This window comes from Heterobasidion irregulare (genome assembly GCF_000320585.1).
Source record: "Heterobasidion irregulare TC 32-1 unplaced genomic scaffold scaffold_03, whole genome shotgun sequence".
NCBI classification, from domain to species: Eukaryota; Fungi; Basidiomycota; class Agaricomycetes; order Russulales; family Bondarzewiaceae; genus Heterobasidion; species Heterobasidion irregulare.
The window spans coordinates 1,888,796-1,905,526 of NW_009258199.1; the positions used below are offsets into that span (position 1 = coordinate 1,888,796).

General features: G+C 49.7%; 8 protein-coding genes across 8 annotated transcripts; 5 read left to right on the forward strand and 3 right to left on the reverse strand.

Annotated features, from left to right (window-relative positions):
• Nucleotides 1–63: 63 nt before the first annotated feature.
• GST4 (glutathione S-transferase) lies at nt 64–1,123 on the forward strand (the record flags this gene model as incomplete). The annotated part of the gene is made up of 7 exons (XM_009545747.1): nt 64–170; nt 244–490; nt 559–589; nt 646–696; nt 758–845; nt 947–1,001; nt 1,061–1,123. The coding sequence occupies 7 exons, from the start codon at nt 64–66 to the stop codon at nt 1,121–1,123; spliced, it is 642 nt and encodes a 213-aa protein (XP_009544042.1).
• Nucleotides 1,124–1,314: 191 nt separating this feature from the next.
• Nucleotides 1,315–2,795, forward strand: HETIRDRAFT_458152 (uncharacterized protein). The gene is made up of 5 exons (XM_009545748.1): nt 1,315–1,799; nt 1,876–2,039; nt 2,095–2,167; nt 2,234–2,321; nt 2,382–2,795. The coding sequence occupies exons 1-5, from the start codon at nt 1,359–1,361 to the stop codon at nt 2,528–2,530; spliced, it is 915 nt and encodes a 304-aa protein (XP_009544043.1). The 5' UTR covers nt 1,315–1,358; the 3' UTR covers nt 2,531–2,795.
• Nucleotides 2,796–3,002: 207 nt separating this feature from the next.
• HETIRDRAFT_243245 (uncharacterized protein) lies at nt 3,003–3,483 on the reverse strand (the record flags this gene model as incomplete). Its single annotated transcript, XM_009545749.1, has 2 exons — nt 3,003–3,264; nt 3,380–3,483. Coding segments are annotated over 2 exons (366 nt in total), but the record flags the coding sequence as incomplete, so codon positions are not given.
• Nucleotides 3,484–3,590: 107 nt separating this feature from the next.
• HETIRDRAFT_439143 (uncharacterized protein) lies at nt 3,591–5,444 on the forward strand. The gene is made up of 8 exons (XM_009545750.1): nt 3,591–3,909; nt 3,989–4,068; nt 4,134–4,266; nt 4,329–4,472; nt 4,627–4,735; nt 4,913–5,035; nt 5,156–5,340; nt 5,427–5,444. The coding sequence occupies exons 1-7, from the start codon at nt 3,668–3,670 to the stop codon at nt 5,195–5,197; spliced, it is 873 nt and encodes a 290-aa protein (XP_009544045.1). The 5' UTR covers nt 3,591–3,667; the 3' UTR covers nt 5,198–5,340; nt 5,427–5,444.
• A 2,314-nt stretch (nt 5,445–7,758) lies between these two features.
• On the forward strand, nt 7,759–8,614 carry HETIRDRAFT_444187 (uncharacterized protein; the record flags this gene model as incomplete). The annotated part of the gene is made up of 4 exons (XM_009545751.1): nt 7,759–7,838; nt 7,881–8,283; nt 8,376–8,461; nt 8,512–8,614. Coding segments are annotated over 4 exons (672 nt in total), but the record flags the coding sequence as incomplete, so codon positions are not given.
• Nucleotides 8,429–10,153, forward strand: HETIRDRAFT_151046 (uncharacterized protein). The gene is made up of 4 exons (XM_009545752.1): nt 8,429–8,457; nt 8,509–8,680; nt 8,734–9,173; nt 9,235–10,153. The coding sequence occupies exons 2-4, from the start codon at nt 8,671–8,673 to the stop codon at nt 9,433–9,435; spliced, it is 651 nt and encodes a 216-aa protein (XP_009544047.1). The 5' UTR covers nt 8,429–8,457; nt 8,509–8,670; the 3' UTR covers nt 9,436–10,153.
• Nucleotides 10,154–10,958: 805 nt separating this feature from the next.
• On the reverse strand, nt 10,959–13,816 carry HETIRDRAFT_170867 (uncharacterized protein; the record flags this gene model as incomplete). The annotated part of the gene is given in 6 exon segments (XM_009545753.1): nt 10,959–12,636; nt 12,695–12,777; nt 12,832–13,052; nt 13,106–13,604; nt 13,705–13,710; nt 13,721–13,816. The coding sequence occupies 6 exon segments, from the start codon at nt 13,814–13,816 to the stop codon at nt 10,959–10,961; spliced, it is 2,583 nt and encodes an 860-aa protein (XP_009544048.1).
• Nucleotides 13,817–14,193: 377 nt separating this feature from the next.
• On the reverse strand, nt 14,194–16,657 carry HETIRDRAFT_123961 (major facilitator superfamily; the record flags this gene model as incomplete). The annotated part of the gene is made up of 18 exons (XM_009545754.1): nt 14,194–14,484; nt 14,540–14,625; nt 14,678–14,728; nt 14,785–14,839; nt 14,899–14,986; nt 15,059–15,092; nt 15,151–15,180; nt 15,234–15,510; nt 15,563–15,601; nt 15,654–15,683; nt 15,739–15,809; nt 15,868–15,957; nt 16,009–16,074; nt 16,123–16,156; nt 16,211–16,238; nt 16,290–16,316; nt 16,368–16,417; nt 16,487–16,657. The coding sequence occupies 18 exons, from the start codon at nt 16,655–16,657 to the stop codon at nt 14,194–14,196; spliced, it is 1,518 nt and encodes a 505-aa protein (XP_009544049.1).
• Nucleotides 16,658–16,731: the final 74 nt, after the last annotated feature.

Below are 16,731 nucleotides of genomic sequence, written 5' to 3' on the forward strand. Positions count from 1 at the left end.
ATTGCTGCCCTCAACATCCTCAATACCTTCTAGTGCCCGCCCCTTCCACACTGCTCGTCATCAATGTCATCAAAGAATGCGATAACTCTCTATTCTTTAGGCACGCCTAATGGTCACAAAGTCTCAACTTATCTGGAGGAGCTGAGGGCAGCGTATGGCCTGGATTATGAGTAAGTTTGTATTGCCGTTTGCCCTACTTGTTTGCTTCAATGTTTCCATTATGTCGACTGATGCGTCCCGTAGCGTCTACAAAATTGACTTCGGCAAGACGGAACAGAAAGAGCCTTGGTTTATCGAGATCAACCCGAACGGGCGCATCCCTGCAATCGTCGACCGCTCACGTGGAGGGCCTGATGGCTTCTCTGTATTTGAGAGCGCGGCAATCCTGCTGTACTTAGCGCAACACTATGATAAGGAGCACCGTTTCTGGTTCAAGCCGGAAGAGCAGCCGGACGACTACAGCGAGATGCTGCAGTGGATTTTTTTCGCGGTTAGTACTCTAACCTACACGGTAGATGAGTATTAGAGCGATCGATGACCTGGTCTCCTTGGATTTAGCACGGAGGAGTTGGTCCGATGCAAGGACAAGGTATTCATCTATTTTTCGATTATTTCATGCTCAAGTTGATAGCTTATTCGCGCTAGCTAATCATTTCGTGAAATTTGCTCCTGAGGATATTCCATACGGCAAGAAGCGTGAGTTTGTCTTCATCATTCTCGTGCTCGCGTGCCCGTGCTGATAATCCCCGCCCGTTAGGCTATGTCGATGAGACAAAGCGCTTATACAACGTTCTTGAAATACGCCTGAAGGACCGCGACTATCTTGCGGGCCCAGGGCGTGGGATGTACAGTCTTGCTGATATCAACGTCTACCCTTGGCAAGTATTCTTTTGAAATTGGTTCGCTTGTGTACCTTATGCTGATCGATTTCGATGAATCCCGACAGGGTTGCTATTCGCCACTTCGTTGATATTTCTGTGGACGAATGGCCTAATTTGAAGGTGAGAAGATGTCTGAGTCTCAGAGTCAAGACGCGTGCTTATTATTTTTCTGCCGCTAGTCATGGGTCGAGCGCATGGCGGAGAAACCTGCAGTTAAAGCTGGATCTCAGGTTCCGGCGTAGGCGCGTTGCTTGGGAAAGAATATGTAGAGCATATCCTGGAGTGATGATGGATTGTAATTTAACGAGCCACCGAGAATTCAATCTTATCTGATAATATCGTGAGAACTTTGTGCCTATGCCAGTCGTTGGATCAGCAACACTGAACCGCCTTCAACCTCTTCGACAATGAGTCACTAGTCACTGCGAGTTTCCTTTAGAATGCCTTGAACGATTCTCGCGAATTAACCTTTAATCCATGATACTACGTCAGCTCCCCCGCCTTTGCCGCCGGATAGCAACGGACTCTCATCACTCTCCTTCGACTGCAATATCCGTCGTTACCCCGGCACCTCACAGAGATGCACACACCAACCATCCTAATATATCTGACCCTCCATCGCCAGCCTCGTTATCTATATCTGCCTCTCTTCATCCTTTGGATCCGACAATACCACACTCTGCGTCATCTCCTCCCAACCTTCTAGTTCCGCCAGAGCCTCCACTGGTTCATAGCGGGAACGGGCTGACATCAGCATACCATAGTCCACCATTCGATACTCATCGCTTCTTCGCTGCGCTTGAACAAACTTTTCCGACGCCCACTGCGCGTAGTCTCATGCGTGCTACCCGTGCCCTCCTCGTCGACCGCATAGGGCGCGTCAAGCGCGAAGGGCTCATGCATCAGGACTTGGATAATGTATGGCACTCATTCTGTCAAATATCTGAATAATCTTACAGACTAGACCTCCTCTTTTCGCCTCGGGCGCTCATAGCAAGCTTACCTATTTCGTGCGGCGTTATCAGAGATGCGCACTGAGATGACAATGCGCACTCGGAGCGAGTCTGCTACGATAAGCACTCAATGTGCTGCCTTGAGACGGGAGGCAGATGCGCTAGATGCCAAGATGAAGGAAGACCTCACGACTCTCAAGCATGAGTGCGTCTCTGTCTATGCATCAAAATTTCAATCTTCGTACAGCTTGCTTTCACAGAATTCAGATGGATGTGGACAGCCGAAAGAATGAAGCCAGGAACGAGAGCAAGCGGCAAGACATTGCCATTGAGGTGAGTTATCTTGTGATCTCGATTCAAAGGACCACAATCCGAACATGTTCTTGCGCTCGACATCAGGAAGTCCTCAATAAATCGCTTGTCACGCTTTACGATCTACGGTCTGACATGGAAGAAGTCAAGTGGGATAACATGCGCAAGTCTGTCGGTGAGCTGTTCTATTCCTTTCTATCTATGTTGCGGTCGTTTATGAATAACTCTTGTATAGCTGCACTTTCTGCGTTTCTCGTCGTGATCGTGTTGTCCATGGAACTACGTCCGAGGCCAAAGCCTGCACCCCCACCGATGCAGAGCGTACCGCATGTCGTACCGCAGCCACATTTTGAAGGCCTCGACAAGATGGACTCGATCACCTAGTTCGTCAACCATGTGCTTCGTTGTCGACTGTGGGCAGCATGTGGAACGTTCAACGAAGGTGGGTTGGACTTGAAGGAAGCGTGCCACATTGTTGTACAAAGTAGAACTTTACACTACAGAAGACTGTCTGGATGTAATGTCGGGGGCATAGATATTGTACAGAAGCCACCCCACCGTCATTCCTCTCATCCCCCAGTCCCCCCTCATCGCCACATATACGCGTACAGCCCGTCTACCAAACCCAATATTATTCGTGCATATTTACAAGATGTCATTTCATTTCGAGCTTCTCGAGCTGGTCTGCGATTGCATCGGCATTAACGGGGTCAGTGGCGTCCGTAGATAGTAGATCTATCGATTTGCCCTTGGCTTTGGAAGTCACCGAGGTGCCTGGTGTAGCAGTTTGGGTTGGAGGTGTCTGTTCGCTCGTGGAATGATCCGCTGTGCCAACTTTCACGGCACCTCCGTCCTCCCCCTCGTCACTATCCCAGCTTTCCCGCACCACTTCCTCTCGCTTTTCCTTCCTCTTCTCCTTACGCTTCTCGTTCTTCTTCGCGCTCTTCGTCGTTAATTTCGAGGCGTCCCTTTGAGGCGTTGAAGGGGGTGGAGTCCATCCTATGATGTGCCCGATTGGCAGCGCGCGCGAGTCCAAGGCTTGTTGGCGGGTCCCCCGAAATCGCTGGACGTCTTCTTGGGGGGTGTAGCCCGGACGAATGCGGATCTGTTTGCGCACACTAGCAACGCGTAGGGATGCGTGGTCAGATTCACCGCATGCGGGAGGCAAGAGGCGGAATCGGAATCGGGGCCTTAGAAGATGTGGGGTGTAGGGCGCGGCGAGGCGCAACTTACGTTCCATCGGGGCGTCGCGATTCGGGGATGACACGCTCGAGGGTGCGTGGGTCAACGGCAATGCCTGCCGTCGATTGCTTGGGGTGAAGCGGTGGTTTCGACATGCAATGGTTGAAGATGCGAGAGATTGAAGGCGATCGGGGTGATCTCGAGAGGGAATAGGTCGGAGTTGAACCTAACCTGCCAGTTTCTTTACTGGGAGACCTGTCTTGAACCTCACCTTGAAACAGTTACGGCTGTGTTTATTAAACCCACCATCAACTCCCATTTGGAAGATACATATCAGCCATGCGGTACGCTGTCCTTGTAACGGGTCCTGCTGGTGCAGGAAAATCGACTTTCTGCGGTGCAATGATGACCCATATCGCCACTTCGAAGCGCACTGCACATCTAGTCAACCTCGACCCTGCCGCTGCACCGGAGAGCTTCGAGTATGCACCATCTATAGACATCAAGGACCTCGTTTCGCTCGAGGACGTAATGGGAGAGCTGGGATATGGACCGAATGGTGGTCTGGTGTATTGTTTTGAGTGAGTGAGTGCATTCGGGACCTTCGTGTGGCGTAGTGGAGGAAGAAATGTCCCTGATAATGGTGCTGGGGGTTCCCAGGTATCTATTGGAGAACATGGACTGGTTTGAAGAGGAATTGGGTGAATACGACGATGACTACCTGATCATTGACTGTCCCGGTGTGTTCTCCTTTTGCACATCTCTAGTTGGGCTTCAATATCTCATAGGATACACCGCCATCCAGGCCAGATTGAGCTATACACTCACCATCCATTCCTTCCCACCCTCGTTAAAAACTTGAGTCGCCTTGGTATGCGCACATGCGCCGTGTACCTTCTTGAATCGCAATTCATGGAAGACAAGTATAAATTCTTTAGGTATGCCTTCCCCCTGCTCTTGATGAGGTTTGGAAGAGATTGATGACTATGCCTCTCATCAGTGGTGTCTTGTCTGCTATGTCCGCCATGGTGAACCTTGAAGTACCTTGGATCAACATCATGTCGAAAATGGACCTCGTCACTGGTAGCTCCGAGGATCCTGCTGGTGGACGCAACGGCATCCGAACGCGACGTAATATTGCACAGTATGTTGACTGACCTGTTTATCTTTTGCCTTTCTTGCTCCTTCAATGAATGGCTTAGTTTTCACCGCTTTAATGTGTGCCTTCCGCCTCACTAATTCAAAGCCTCAACGCCTTGTTTACCGATTGTTAATTCACTGCTTCGTCTCTGCTACAGATATCTCGATCCGGATCCTCTACTTCTCGCCGCGCCCCGGGGACGTGAAGATGCAAGGGGTCTAGAGAATCCCAAATTCCATGCACTGAATCAAGCACTTGTGCAGCTGGTAAGTTCGCTCGTTTCCTTAGTCATCCGATTCATCGTCTCTCCGTCTGTTCTATGATGATCATCAGAATATGGTAGTCGCTTGAGTGACCCTTCAGCCCTACCTATTGCGCATTTCTCTTTCTTGCCTTTTCGATATCATTTCCATGATGTTCACGACTTCACGCGTGTCATATAGATTGAAGATCACCCGCTTGTCTCATTCTTGCCACTCGATCTGACAAGCCCGGACTCGATCGAACTTGTACTCAGCAGTATCGACTATAGCATGCAGTACGGCGAGGACGAAGAACCTAAAGAGGTGGGTACCTTTGCACTGCTCATCATATGAAAATATCCCGACGGAATGCTGATGTTTTAATAATCTTTCGCTCTGCGGTTCATCCGTTGTCGACCTGCCAATTTCTCTCGCATATCATAGCCACATGATTTGGATGCGGGCGATTTTCCGGATGAACCTTAGGAATGGTAGCGGTGTTTTTCTTTGACCCGCCATGCAGCTATCAACTGGGGAGGCTATTGCGAAGGCAATGTCTTTAGCCTTGGCGCGCCTGTGATGCGTGAACTGTCAATATGGGAAAAAAGATGTACACCCTAGGCATAGTGGTAAGATCCCGTGTAGCCTTATCGCTTGTAACCACGTATCAAGAATTAGTGGTGCTGTATCGCTGATGCTCAATTTTATACATCAGGACTGTGCTTGAAATGGCCATGCTCGTGTATCTCGGGGCCTATGAACGCATGAGCGCTACTGAGAAGGCACGCAGTGGCGTAGATGCTGTTCCCCTGTGCATCCGATGAGTATGAGCCTCTCACAGGCCCAGTCAGTCTTGGTCAGTCATATTATGCTGAATTTTGAATATACAAGCAACCTCTCCGCGCCAGAACGGGGCACGGATCCACCGTCTTGCTCTCGGTTTCGGGACCTCACACTTAGTCATGTCGCAAAAGTATTCAATGCGAGTCACTAATCACAGCTACGCTCAATGCGTACTGGGATTCACCAGGAGTCATCATGGTATGTGCGTTTCAAATCAAAGCTGGCCCTCGACTAGGTAACCTTCTCCTCGGACGAGTGACGCTCAGCGCTCAGGGGTACTCGGGTTCGACGTTTAACGTTCAACCCCGGTGCTGGTTCCCTCTGTAAGCACCTTGATACTCTTCTGTCCCTTCTCGTCCACGCGAATATGATGTAATTAAACCAGGAGGCTGTTTTTTGAATCGGTGTCGTCCGCTCACAGAGCTTCGTTGTATTACGAGTTCTCTTCTGTCGATCGGTTTCGTTGACAGGTTGGCATCTATCATTAGACCCTAATGCATGTTGGTCCGAGCTTGTTGCACATCGCTCATCGGCGTTAGTCGATGATTACAGACCGATACAGTGTGCGTCTGCAACTGAATCACAGAAGGGAAGTGGGAAACCCAAGGTGGTCACAGTGCGGCGGGAATAGTTGGGCGCTGTTACTATCTTTATAGGTCATGTAGATAAGAGCGGACGGGAGCAATATCTCCTGCTTCCGTCAAATTTCTCAGGATCCTCACTCGCCTGGACCGCCCTCAGCGATTAGGGAGGATCTATTCGCTTACCAGCAGGGGATTGGCGTGTCCTCATCGCAATGGCATTACTTCCCGAGTACTCGACGTCCTGCCTTTGATGATCGTGTTGCATCAAGTCTTTTGCCCTGCCGTCATCATCCTCGACTACAGATTCCCCGGTTTTGAACAGGCTGGATCGTACCTCTCGACCGTATCTGTTCGGCGGACAAAACGAAGCAGAGTGCAGGAACAGTCCCACACCACACACTATGACCATTTGGCACGTTGTATCTTCAACTAAGGAGCCCGTTAACGATGACAGCATCCGCCGTCGGGTCATTTGTATTTCTTCGCTCTGACATAGTACGCCTCAACTCTCCGATTCGAAGATTGAATATATATATTCTTCTGTACCCTCTAATATCTTTACTGATTGCTCAAGTGCTCACGCACGACACATTACAATGGACGTCGGTATCGAGGAGATATATGTGTATCTTGCGTTAACCACAAGGAGAGCGCAGGTAGAAAACTGCAGCGGGAAGCGAGCATCTTCTTTCCAGCCTCATGCGCTTCCAAATAGGGGCGTGAAAACTTGAGTGCCTGAGAAGGCCTCCTGAGAATGCGATGACTAGAAGCAACGATCACACCTTTTTGAATGACGTCTATCGCGCCCTGTTTCTTCTTTCCTCCTGAGTAGCCAGGAGCGCCATGATGCCCTGAAAAATTCGATTTTATCTATGAGATGCCAACAAGTGAGGGCATAAGATGATGCGGTCAACGCCGCAAGTCGGGCAAGCATGCTCCGTCTTGAAGCTTCATTGAATCCGGGTTGAAAGTGAGAGTTGAGAGTCCATCAAAAATACTAGTCGGTCTGAACTCTCGCCCACATGATGTGGGGAAGCATGCTAATGTAGACCTAAGAAGGGGACCATGCGCCGATCTTGAATGAAACAGTAACCTTGTCCTCAGCACGTGTCCACCTCGTGCTCATCACCTCTTTCGTCATCGACCCAGCGCAACACGCATCCTTGACCTGGACACCAACCGAGTGGTGGAACCGCAGTCTGCTCTGGTATGCAAGGTTTCAGCTGAGCCGGTATGATTTGATCCCCGCGCTCCGTTTTCGCCAGAGTCTACCAGCCCTCTTCGATGGTGTGTCGAGCCTATCAACCGGTATGTCAATGTATCCCTTCTGAACGAACGGGACTGGCGCGTCCGCAGCCCCAAGCACTGTTGGAGAAGATTGATTTGTAAAGATTGATACGCGCTGTGGTACTCGCATTGAATTAGTTAGCGCGCAGTAGAGGGCCTGTGATAAACGGCACGGATCACAGGTTGGCTGTGGATGTCGGATTGGGCAGGAGTGGCATGTTGCGGGAGAGTATATATATGCGTGTGGAATTGAGTGCATCAAAGAGGCCGTGTGATTGGCGCATAGTTGAGTATGAGTTTGAGGTATATTCGCGCGCGCATATAATTTGAGTGATGTGTATCGATGAAACGCAGAGTAAGTCGAGCGCAGAAATGACGTCTGAAGGCAATGCGATATCGGATCCTAAGACGCCGTGAGTCGAGGGGATAGCTGGCCGCGAGGCATGGGATCGTAGAGTCGAGGAGCAAATCTCGAGAGGTTATGGAACGGTAGTAGACGTTGCAGCCTGTGCTGAAGACAAACCAGAGCTAGAGGTCACAAGAAAGATAAAAATGACGAGGGGTGATCCACCTCCAGATCAAGAACCAAGCTCAGCACGGAGATTCATCGAACTCGGTGGGGCAGTGAACACCAGTGCTGACATATGGCGGGTCGTGCGGAGGTCGCCGCTGCGTGCTGTTGCTCCCTGTTGCTCCAGCGACGTGAATGAGGTAATACACAAACTGAAATTCACCGGCACCGACCGAGACACACAAAGCCCACAACAAAGCAGTACAATTGGAACAAAGCGAGGCTACGATTCCTGGACATGCGTCCTCGGACAAGATCAGGACCAGTTTAGACAAATGGCGGGGGCAGTGCATTTGTAGCTCTTTTGGGGGATCTGTGTAACACGAGGTAAGGCGGGAGGGGCGGGTGGGGCTTACTGACGACACAGGAATGGACACAGCCTCGAGCCTCATCAGGGGTGGTCTACAGCTGGACGTTGATTTTGAGGGTGGTGGTGCACATGTGCGGAATAGGCGCAGATGGCAAGTAAGTCGACTCCTCAGATACATGATAGGGAACTGACGCGCCCATAGCAGAATGGAAGGGACTGATGCCTGTGAGAGAGGACAGAGAGCAGGCTCCCTGTATAATCAGTGGGGTAGATTGGAAGGTGGCCTTGTGGAGGCGGTGGAGGAAAAGGTATGTGGAGAAAGTAAGCAAACTCGGTGACGGGTCATAACTGGTCACCGGCCAGGATGAAATTTGGTGAGCCAAGCAGCTGGCTGGTCGAGATCTTAGACATGACGCAGCCTATAAAGACAACCGGCTTTCATGGCCCCCCTCCATTCTACCCGACTCTGCACACCACACCATGTCATACTACGTCCAAAGCACCCCTCGTCATCGCTCTCATTCCCTTTCCGCCTACCCCTCCCCCATGCCCACCTATAGCACCTCTCCATATGGCCACAATACTACTGGCCAATATTATCATCCTCCAACCCCCGGGGGGTACGCTGCATATGGCGGCGGCACCCCTCAACGCTACAACTCTGTCGGTGGCAGTTATCGGGGAGCGTCCTATGCTGTCCCAAGCACAACTCACCACATACCCACTTCCCATACTCGTTCTGCCCACGGGCCCGCGTACTACGTAGCTCCATCCACCCACCATCATAGTACACATCGTGGCAGACACCACAGCCATCGCCGCTCACAGAGCACGTCTTCACACAGACGTCACGCTACTCCTGTCTATGTGAGTCCTCCAAGGATGAATATTCCATCGGACCAGTAAAACTCATCGCTATTTCATACAGGCTGACAGTGGCCGGCATCACAACTACCACCATTCATCTTCCAAGCATTATCGCCCCCACATCTCCCTCGCGGACCGAATTCGTAACTTTTTTGGCATCGGCCATCACAGTAACCACCGCTCCCATTCTCGTACGCGTTTTACCGATGCTCGCACAGGGCGAGAGGTCGACACGCGCGGCAGACCTATCATCGCGTACTAGACGGCTGTCTGGACCGTGATTGTATTGATTACTCGATATCTATGTCGTGGAAGAAGATCAAATTTTGCGCTCGCGTATGCACGCGACGAGGTGTAGCGTCAGACAGAAATTTCTGTCACCCTTTCCATCCTCCATTCGTTCAGCAAAACTTCATGTAGCCCCGGACCACTCTTGCTGACCCATTCGCGATGTCTCCCTGTCAACCCCTATCCCACTCCATTCACGTCTTCTTGGCATCCTCTTACCCCATTCAACAACTTCGATTCCCATCCGTCGCGGCTCTGGACCCGACGAATCCGCGCGGCCGACGAAGAGGGGCTACGGAAAAGGCAGTTGATACGTCTTGGTTCCGTTTACGAGAGACGAAGTTTAATCTCCAGCGACATGTCGCCATCAGTGGTTCACGCTATTTTTTACGCCACCGCGTGTGGCATGTTGCGTGCCTTTAAGATCTACCCACGAACCACATTTTACCGTCGGCTGATATGTCCACTGCAGATGGTTGTCGATTATCTTAATTATCTATCATACGATACGACTGCAGACTCTGTATTTTTAGTTAGCCAGACTGCTGATTAACATTGTTGTCAGCCATGTGTTCAGTTTTTAATTGAGTTATTCCATCGACTTGATAATTATTTAATGCGCATTTGTCTTCGTATTCTGAAGTTGGGATATCATGCATCTTTGGGCTTGCACATGGATGCTGTCTCGCATCTTTCGATTCCAGTTTGGTGCAGTTCATATCCGCAGACACACGATGGTTACATTTCAGCCGACAATCCGCGGGAACACCGTTGGCCTCAGCCAACCGTATGAAGGCCTGGAGTTGCAACGGCATGCAGGGGGCGCTAGGTAGTTCCATCTCGGCGACGCGACACCTTGAGAAACAAAACCGTGCATCCGCGCTACGCGGGGCTTGTTCGAGTTTGAGTATAAGGCTTCCTTGATCCTAGCGCAGTGCAAGTTATACTTAGCATGCAGATAGAGTTCTCTTACGTACAGACATCTCCGTTGTCTTCATTTTGTGGTCCCCGCTGGGCAGCTGGCAACCTCAAGCGGCTCGCGGCGAAGATATCTCTGAATATCCAGTGAAAGATGCCCATCCGATAGGGCTTGGCCTAGATTGTCCTCATAGATGATCGAGTCGCAGCTTTGTTCTTCCGTCATCACGAACGTGTGGATAAAATTCAAGATTCTGCCGCGAAGACAGATACGCACCTACTTTTCCGATGAATCCCAGTTCTTTCTAAGTTCTAGCACAAAATGCACGAAAATGAATAGCAGGCATCAACAAAGTACCAATCCCGAATTCATTACAAGAGGCACAAAGTCACAACCTGGGGAACAAGATGCATGCAGCGTAACGAATCAAAAAAATAGAGTACCCACCACATATTTGCGGAGAAAAAGCGCGCCCAATCGATGAACACGCGATGGAAGACAAGACAAGTGCACGAAAAGGACACGGGATGATCGATGAGCGCTGAGCCATGAGAGAATTCTGACTATCGTCGCCGAGATCACAGTCTCTGGGGTAACCAATGGTCTTTCAAGTTCCTCACGACGTCTTCCTCCGCGAAATGGATGCTTTGATGCTTTGGACCCGGTCGTTGTGTCGATGGACCAGCGCTTTCCCCAGAGAATCCCAAGAGAAGTGCGCGGCCTTGAGAAAGCCATGGCTGAGTCAGTGCCTCTACTTCATCCGCGTCCGAGACATAATCAACGCCATCCAAAAGGGACTGTGATTCGTTACGCGTTTCTCCAGTCAAAAATTCCGCTGGAAGACTTTGATCAAGAAACGGCTGCGCAATATCGCCGTAATTACCGTACATGGAATAGTCCCGAGAGTCATCCAAGATTTCCTGGTCTTCGGAGGTATCGAAACCCGAATCCAAGACTGCCTGATCATGCATGTAATCTTTATGGCTCTCCACTGCATCAAAGCCAAACAAAGCGTTCGCCCAGTAAGAGCCCTCTTCGTACATTCTGTAGTCGTCGCTGCCGCCAAAGTTCAAGTCCAAGTTACCCAGTGCGTCCGGCTCTTCAACATCGCCCAGATGATGCATCAACGGCAGATGCAGAAGATCTTCCAGAGACTGTTGTCTGAGATCATCATGAGCTTCTGAACAAAAGTCAGTCTCCAGGGAAAGTTGAAGATCATCGCGAGGTACGGCTTCCTGGTAAAATCCGTCTCTATTCCAAGGTGAATATAAGCCTGATGTGCTACGAATCATATCGGGATGAATGTCATCTGCTTCAAGTTCTTGGAGTGCCCGTTCCAGAGAATGGGGAGACGAACAGGTCTTTGGTTGACGGGCTCTGAGAGATGTCGATGAACATGAGTGCGGCTGGAATTTTGTCACAGTTGTGTTCAATAACGTGACAGGAATGACCGACGCGGCTTCATGAAGAGAATGAACATCTGTGCTGGAGTCGTTGTCGTTGTCATCGCCAGGTATAGGGGAACATTCAGGGATCGAGTCAATTTGGAGAGCAGAAGGGGGAGGGTCTGGTGCAGTGGTCGTAAAATACTTGGATAAGGAGTGAGAAGACCTTGCGAGTGTGTGTAGAGCAACTTGTGAGGCAGACTCCGAAGGACCAAGAGACGAATCAAGTTGCCTATCACCTTCACGGACGGATCCTGTTTGGCTTCGAGGCCGCGTGATAGATCCCGTTGAACGGCTCCGACAAGACAAAGCTCTGGACGGGTTCCTTGGATTTTGGTTGGACTTAGCCATTGCAAGACCGTCGGCAAGCCCTTGTGTCGTCCGCCGTCGACGAGGAAAATCCGTGACATGGGTTCCGTTATTGCTGGTTCTGCAAGATATCGAGCCGCCAGACTCGGAAGGCAGGCCCCGACCTTCAATCTCTATATCCCAGACCTCGGAACATGGAGTGCTGCGCATCACTGGTTTTGTCTTGGAATTCATTAGTCGGTCATCGAATGTAGTATTGTCTTCTGAGCCCAAACGGTCCAGTGATGCCTGCCTGTGAACAGGCTTTTTCTTACCTCCATCGTGTCGCAATTTTGCTCTACCTTTGGGAGCCGGTGTAGATGGAAGACATCCTGCTTCAGACGAACGAGAGCTATAACTAGAAGGAAGCCGTGACGGATGCTTGCACTTTTGAACAACAGGTTTTGTGGCGCCGGTGTGATTCAAAAATCGGCTTTCTGAAAAGGTGTTCTTGAGTTCTTTACGAGAGAGGCTTTCATGAGTGCTGCAAATTATCTCTCATATGAAATATATTACCTTTAGGAGAAATTTTGCGGATAACAACACCGATTCTAAGAGAGGCTTTCCCCTTATTAAATACTCCAGGACCAGCACCCGGTGCCATCTAGAGCAGATTCAGTTCTCAAGCTCGAAAACCAAGATGAGCGGTGGCACGCACCGTCAGCCGGTTTTTACCCACATTCGTTGCCGAAAAGCCATGCATGAGAGCAAGGCCGGCGGGTATCTTCGGCGGGTTTTCCTTTTTTCGAGCGCCCTTCCTTGCGTCCGCGTTCTCTCTCGACTGAATTCCTTCCTCGTCTGGGATCGAAGAACAGTAGGATGCTGGCGATGCGATGATAATTCGTTTTGACCGTTTCCGTTTCCTTCTCTGTGCCAATCCTTGAGAGATCGTAGGTTCAATGATGTTATCGTTGAAGGTGCAAGCAACGTACTCATAGCTCGATCCTCATCAGATTCATCATTTGCAAAGCGCTTCTTGGAGGATCGGTTTAGAGGTAATGATTTGGGCTTGGATATACCCCTCGCTGTGCTCCTCTCGAGTTTCGGGGGATTCTTTGTCCTCAGGGCAACATCCAATTGTGTAGCGTTCGATAAAGGCGATTCGAGTGGAAGTTTGAAAGCCGGTTCTTTCATCTCTCGCGACGACTTGATTCTATGAGCGAGTTTCGTTGTGAGAATGTCCGAAACACCTTGCCCTCGGGGGTCATCATTGATGTTATCGACAGCCGCGGTCCGAGGCTTTAGGATAGGTGTTTCGAATCCAGATTCGCGAATGAGAGGATCAGGACGTCGGTCTTGCTTACATGCGCCGGCGCTCCAGGAGTTCAGCACAGCACGGCCTTCGTCAGCATGAGCTCTAGAAAAACGTGCCAAAGATGATATATACGAGTGGACCACATCTTCCCTTCTAGACTTTGAAGATCCCAAGAGCTGAAGCGTTGATGAGGTCAACCTGTGATCGTCCTGCATTAGAACAACATACAAGATCCTGTTTTTTTATCATTCAATTCAGGCAACGAACGAGACAGGGAAGAGGTTGGTCTTACACTGTGTCTGCCTACTGTTGGATGCAAATCAGAGGGCAACTTGTTGAACTCAGAGTGAACAGCGCGGCAATATGGCTTATAAATCAGAGACGTCATCGTTTTCACCCCTCTGCTGGTTCCCACATTGTGTGACCTCAGGTTTTTGGGTGCAATCGAAAGTTCTCAGTAGCACTCGACAAATCATGCCGATCTTGACAACAGATGGATCAACCTCACCGAGAGAACGAGCATCTACTTGATTGTGTCTTATTCGAGGAACCCGGGTTATAGGCAAGTCGGCGACAAGTCACCAGAGGTGACTCTAGGATTCCCTTGAAGCTAACTACGAATCGACAATCAAACTTTCCAATTCCCCACAATAGTGGGTCTTCATTCATGCCATGAGTGGCGTGCTGCTCAGGCAGTGTAAACGAAGTACATGTTCCTGTTTGTCGTATATCAGTGATGAGCGCCGAGCGTTATATAAGTAACACTCACTGCCTATCGGTGAAATCCATGAAAGCATGACGCTCCCGCTCTTTCTGGACTTCCGCATCAGACCAACCATGACGAAGTATCTCGTCTTCCAACGCCTTGCGCTTCTTCGAGTTCAGATGAACATTTATGAAACGTAGCAAAAAGCAAACGCCGAGCTGAACTGTAAGGAGCACCATGATGGCAATTTTTCCTGGAATGTATGCTGGCGCATCTTTAGGAAGAAATATTTCTGTTCCTATGATGTTGCCCAGGCTGAATGTGAACATTGTTAACGCGTTGATGGTCACCTATTGCATATCGACATCCAGCGCACGGCAGTAAAGGCAAACGCGTATAACGAACCTTCTTGGTATGACCGCTCGTGTTACTCGCATTGTAGGCGTAGACAGTAGACAAAGCGCTTCCAAATGTGCTGATTAGATATGTACCTATTGATATTTCTGCATCAGGTCACGAAGTCCTAAAGCGAAATATACCTACCAAACAACAAAGCACCCTTCTTTCCGGAGTCATTGAGGCCAATGAGCATAGCTACAAGTAGTGTCGCGTGAGAAAATGGCATCGTTTGATCGTCAAGGTATACTAACCAGCTCCTGCGATTGTGGGTACTAAGGCGAATACAATGGGAAGCATCCGTTCATTCTATGAGGAGCGAATCTCGTCAACCCTCTGGCCTTGCACGAAGTGAGCAGGCATGCAACCTTCTTGTCTGAGTACCAGGCACAGAGAAGAGTCGTCACCGCTGCAATTGCACCGCCGGGCGTGCCCAATATCAAGGTCTGCTTAGAGCTATAAAAAAAATTGATCAGACATCATTAGATTCTCGTCTCGCCTAAGTTCCATCCATGAATTGATACGTACGTGTATCCGAAGCTCCTAATGATTTGATTACTGACTGAGAGGATACCAACGTTAGGTTGTAAACATGAGGATTGGCGAACGAATCAACACACAATTGCTGAGGCCGCCATTCGGGATGCTAGCTGTGTTGGCTGATAAGAGAGTATGACCCGGAAACAAATGACAAGCCACTCACTCAACATGGTCGTCAGCACAATCAACCATGTGCGAACATCCAGCAGTGTCTCTTTCACTTGTTCCAATTTGAATGTCTTGTTTTCTGTACCTCCTTGGTCGTCACGCACACGTTCCAGAGCGGCAATTCTCTCTTCCCGCGTCAGATTCTGCGCATGCACCGGAGAGTCAGGCATCCAGAGGAGCACACATATGCCAACGCCAATTGCGAGGCCGCCGAGGACGATGTATATAATTTTCCAAGGAGCGAGGCGATGCCCATCATAAAACGATATTCCCTAGATATAGTTCAATCTCGCTATTCGGTTCTCATGCGAGATGGACACCCACATATGCGACGAAGCCGCCGAATATGCTCGTCAGCCCATTCTAGAATCTGTCCATCAGAGGTTACATTCAACAAGCCAACGGTTGCATATACCATGACATAAAACCAGGAGATGCGAGTCGCCTGAGAATACAACTCAATCCTATCCACTACGGATCGAAGCTCAGTTATAGCACACCTGTTCATCTTTCTTGTAGAACATCGAGATGATCAGGATGAGAATAGGTGCAACACACGACTCGAACATCCCTTGATGAGATGCATGGTCACAGCGTGTAAGACAAGGTAATATTTCCGAGAAGCTTACCGAGAAGGAAGCGAAGAGCAAAGAAGGCACCGAAACTCGACGTTGTTGCGTGTAGCATCAATACGATCCCCCAGAGAACAATGTTGACGCCTGATATGGATGAGTTCGGAACTCGGAGCCGTACCCACGATAAAGACACACCGAGGTACTTGGCTAGTCGTAGTTTCTGAGATATATATACGGTAGGAAACTCCCATACAAGAAACCCTATAAAGAATGTGAGCTTTGGGTGTGAAGTGACTAATCTTCACGCGCCTAGATAAAATGCCATCGATACAAGGTTGTAGTCCTGCAGAGTACATCAGTACCAACAAGGCCCGGAAAAGGTGCCAGCAGAATTGACCTGTCCTCCAATTGGAAACTCCATGATACTAAGATTTGAATCAGACGGGATTTAATTGTCTGTCAATGTGAATACCCACCTCGCATAATTCAACGAAGTCTTGTCACTAGTGCTCTCAGTACACAGCATCCCGACCTTGAGAAGTGCAATCTCTCACAGGAATTGGGTAAAGTACACTGCGGCACATAACGGAGGGATCCACCGATCCTTGTCGCACCATAACATCAATCGAGCGCTCGAGCGACGAAGATCCAACTCATGCGGAATCAAACATACCAGCTTTCCCCGTAACTGTAAATTGTACTCCTCGCTGAATTGGGCTTCTCTCTCTTTCCCAACAAGCCTGAGTGCCTCATCCCCATCGGTAACGGATACAACAGATTTAGAGGCATTCTTAACGACTTCCGTCGAGGCAGAATGCTTCTCTAAAGATACGAAAGGCTGCATGAATATGAGCTGTGGAAGTACGAAGGAGACAAAGAAGATTTCCTCGCCTATGATAAGGAAACTCCCCTTAAGAC

What these genes read in the sequence shown, in the direction of transcription:
- HETIRDRAFT_458152 (XM_009545748.1), top strand. Translation starts at nt 1,359, where the DNA reads ATGATACTACGTCAGCTCCCCCGCCTTTGCCGCCGGATAGCAACGGAC. An exon ending in TGCATCAGGACTTGGATAAT is followed by an intron (nt 1,800 to 1,875) that starts GTATGGCACTCA and finishes GGGCGCTCATAG; the next exon opens with CAAGCTTACCTATTTCGTGC. An exon ending in CTCACGACTCTCAAGCATGA is followed by an intron (nt 2,040 to 2,094) that starts GTGCGTCTCTGT and finishes TTGCTTTCACAG; the next exon opens with AATTCAGATGGATGTGGACA.
- HETIRDRAFT_439143 (XM_009545750.1), top strand. Translation starts at nt 3,668, where the DNA reads ATGCGGTACGCTGTCCTTGTAACGGGTCCTGCTGGTGCAGGAAAATCG. An exon ending in GGTCTGGTGTATTGTTTTGA is followed by an intron (nt 3,910 to 3,988) that starts GTGAGTGAGTGC and finishes GGGGGTTCCCAG; the next exon opens with GTATCTATTGGAGAACATGG. An exon ending in ATCAAGCACTTGTGCAGCTG is followed by an intron (nt 4,736 to 4,912) that starts GTAAGTTCGCTC and finishes CGTGTCATATAG; the next exon opens with ATTGAAGATCACCCGCTTGT.
- HETIRDRAFT_151046 (XM_009545752.1), top strand. An exon ending in GTCACGCTACTCCTGTCTAT is followed by an intron (nt 9,174 to 9,234) that starts GTGAGTCCTCCA and finishes TATTTCATACAG; the next exon opens with GCTGACAGTGGCCGGCATCA.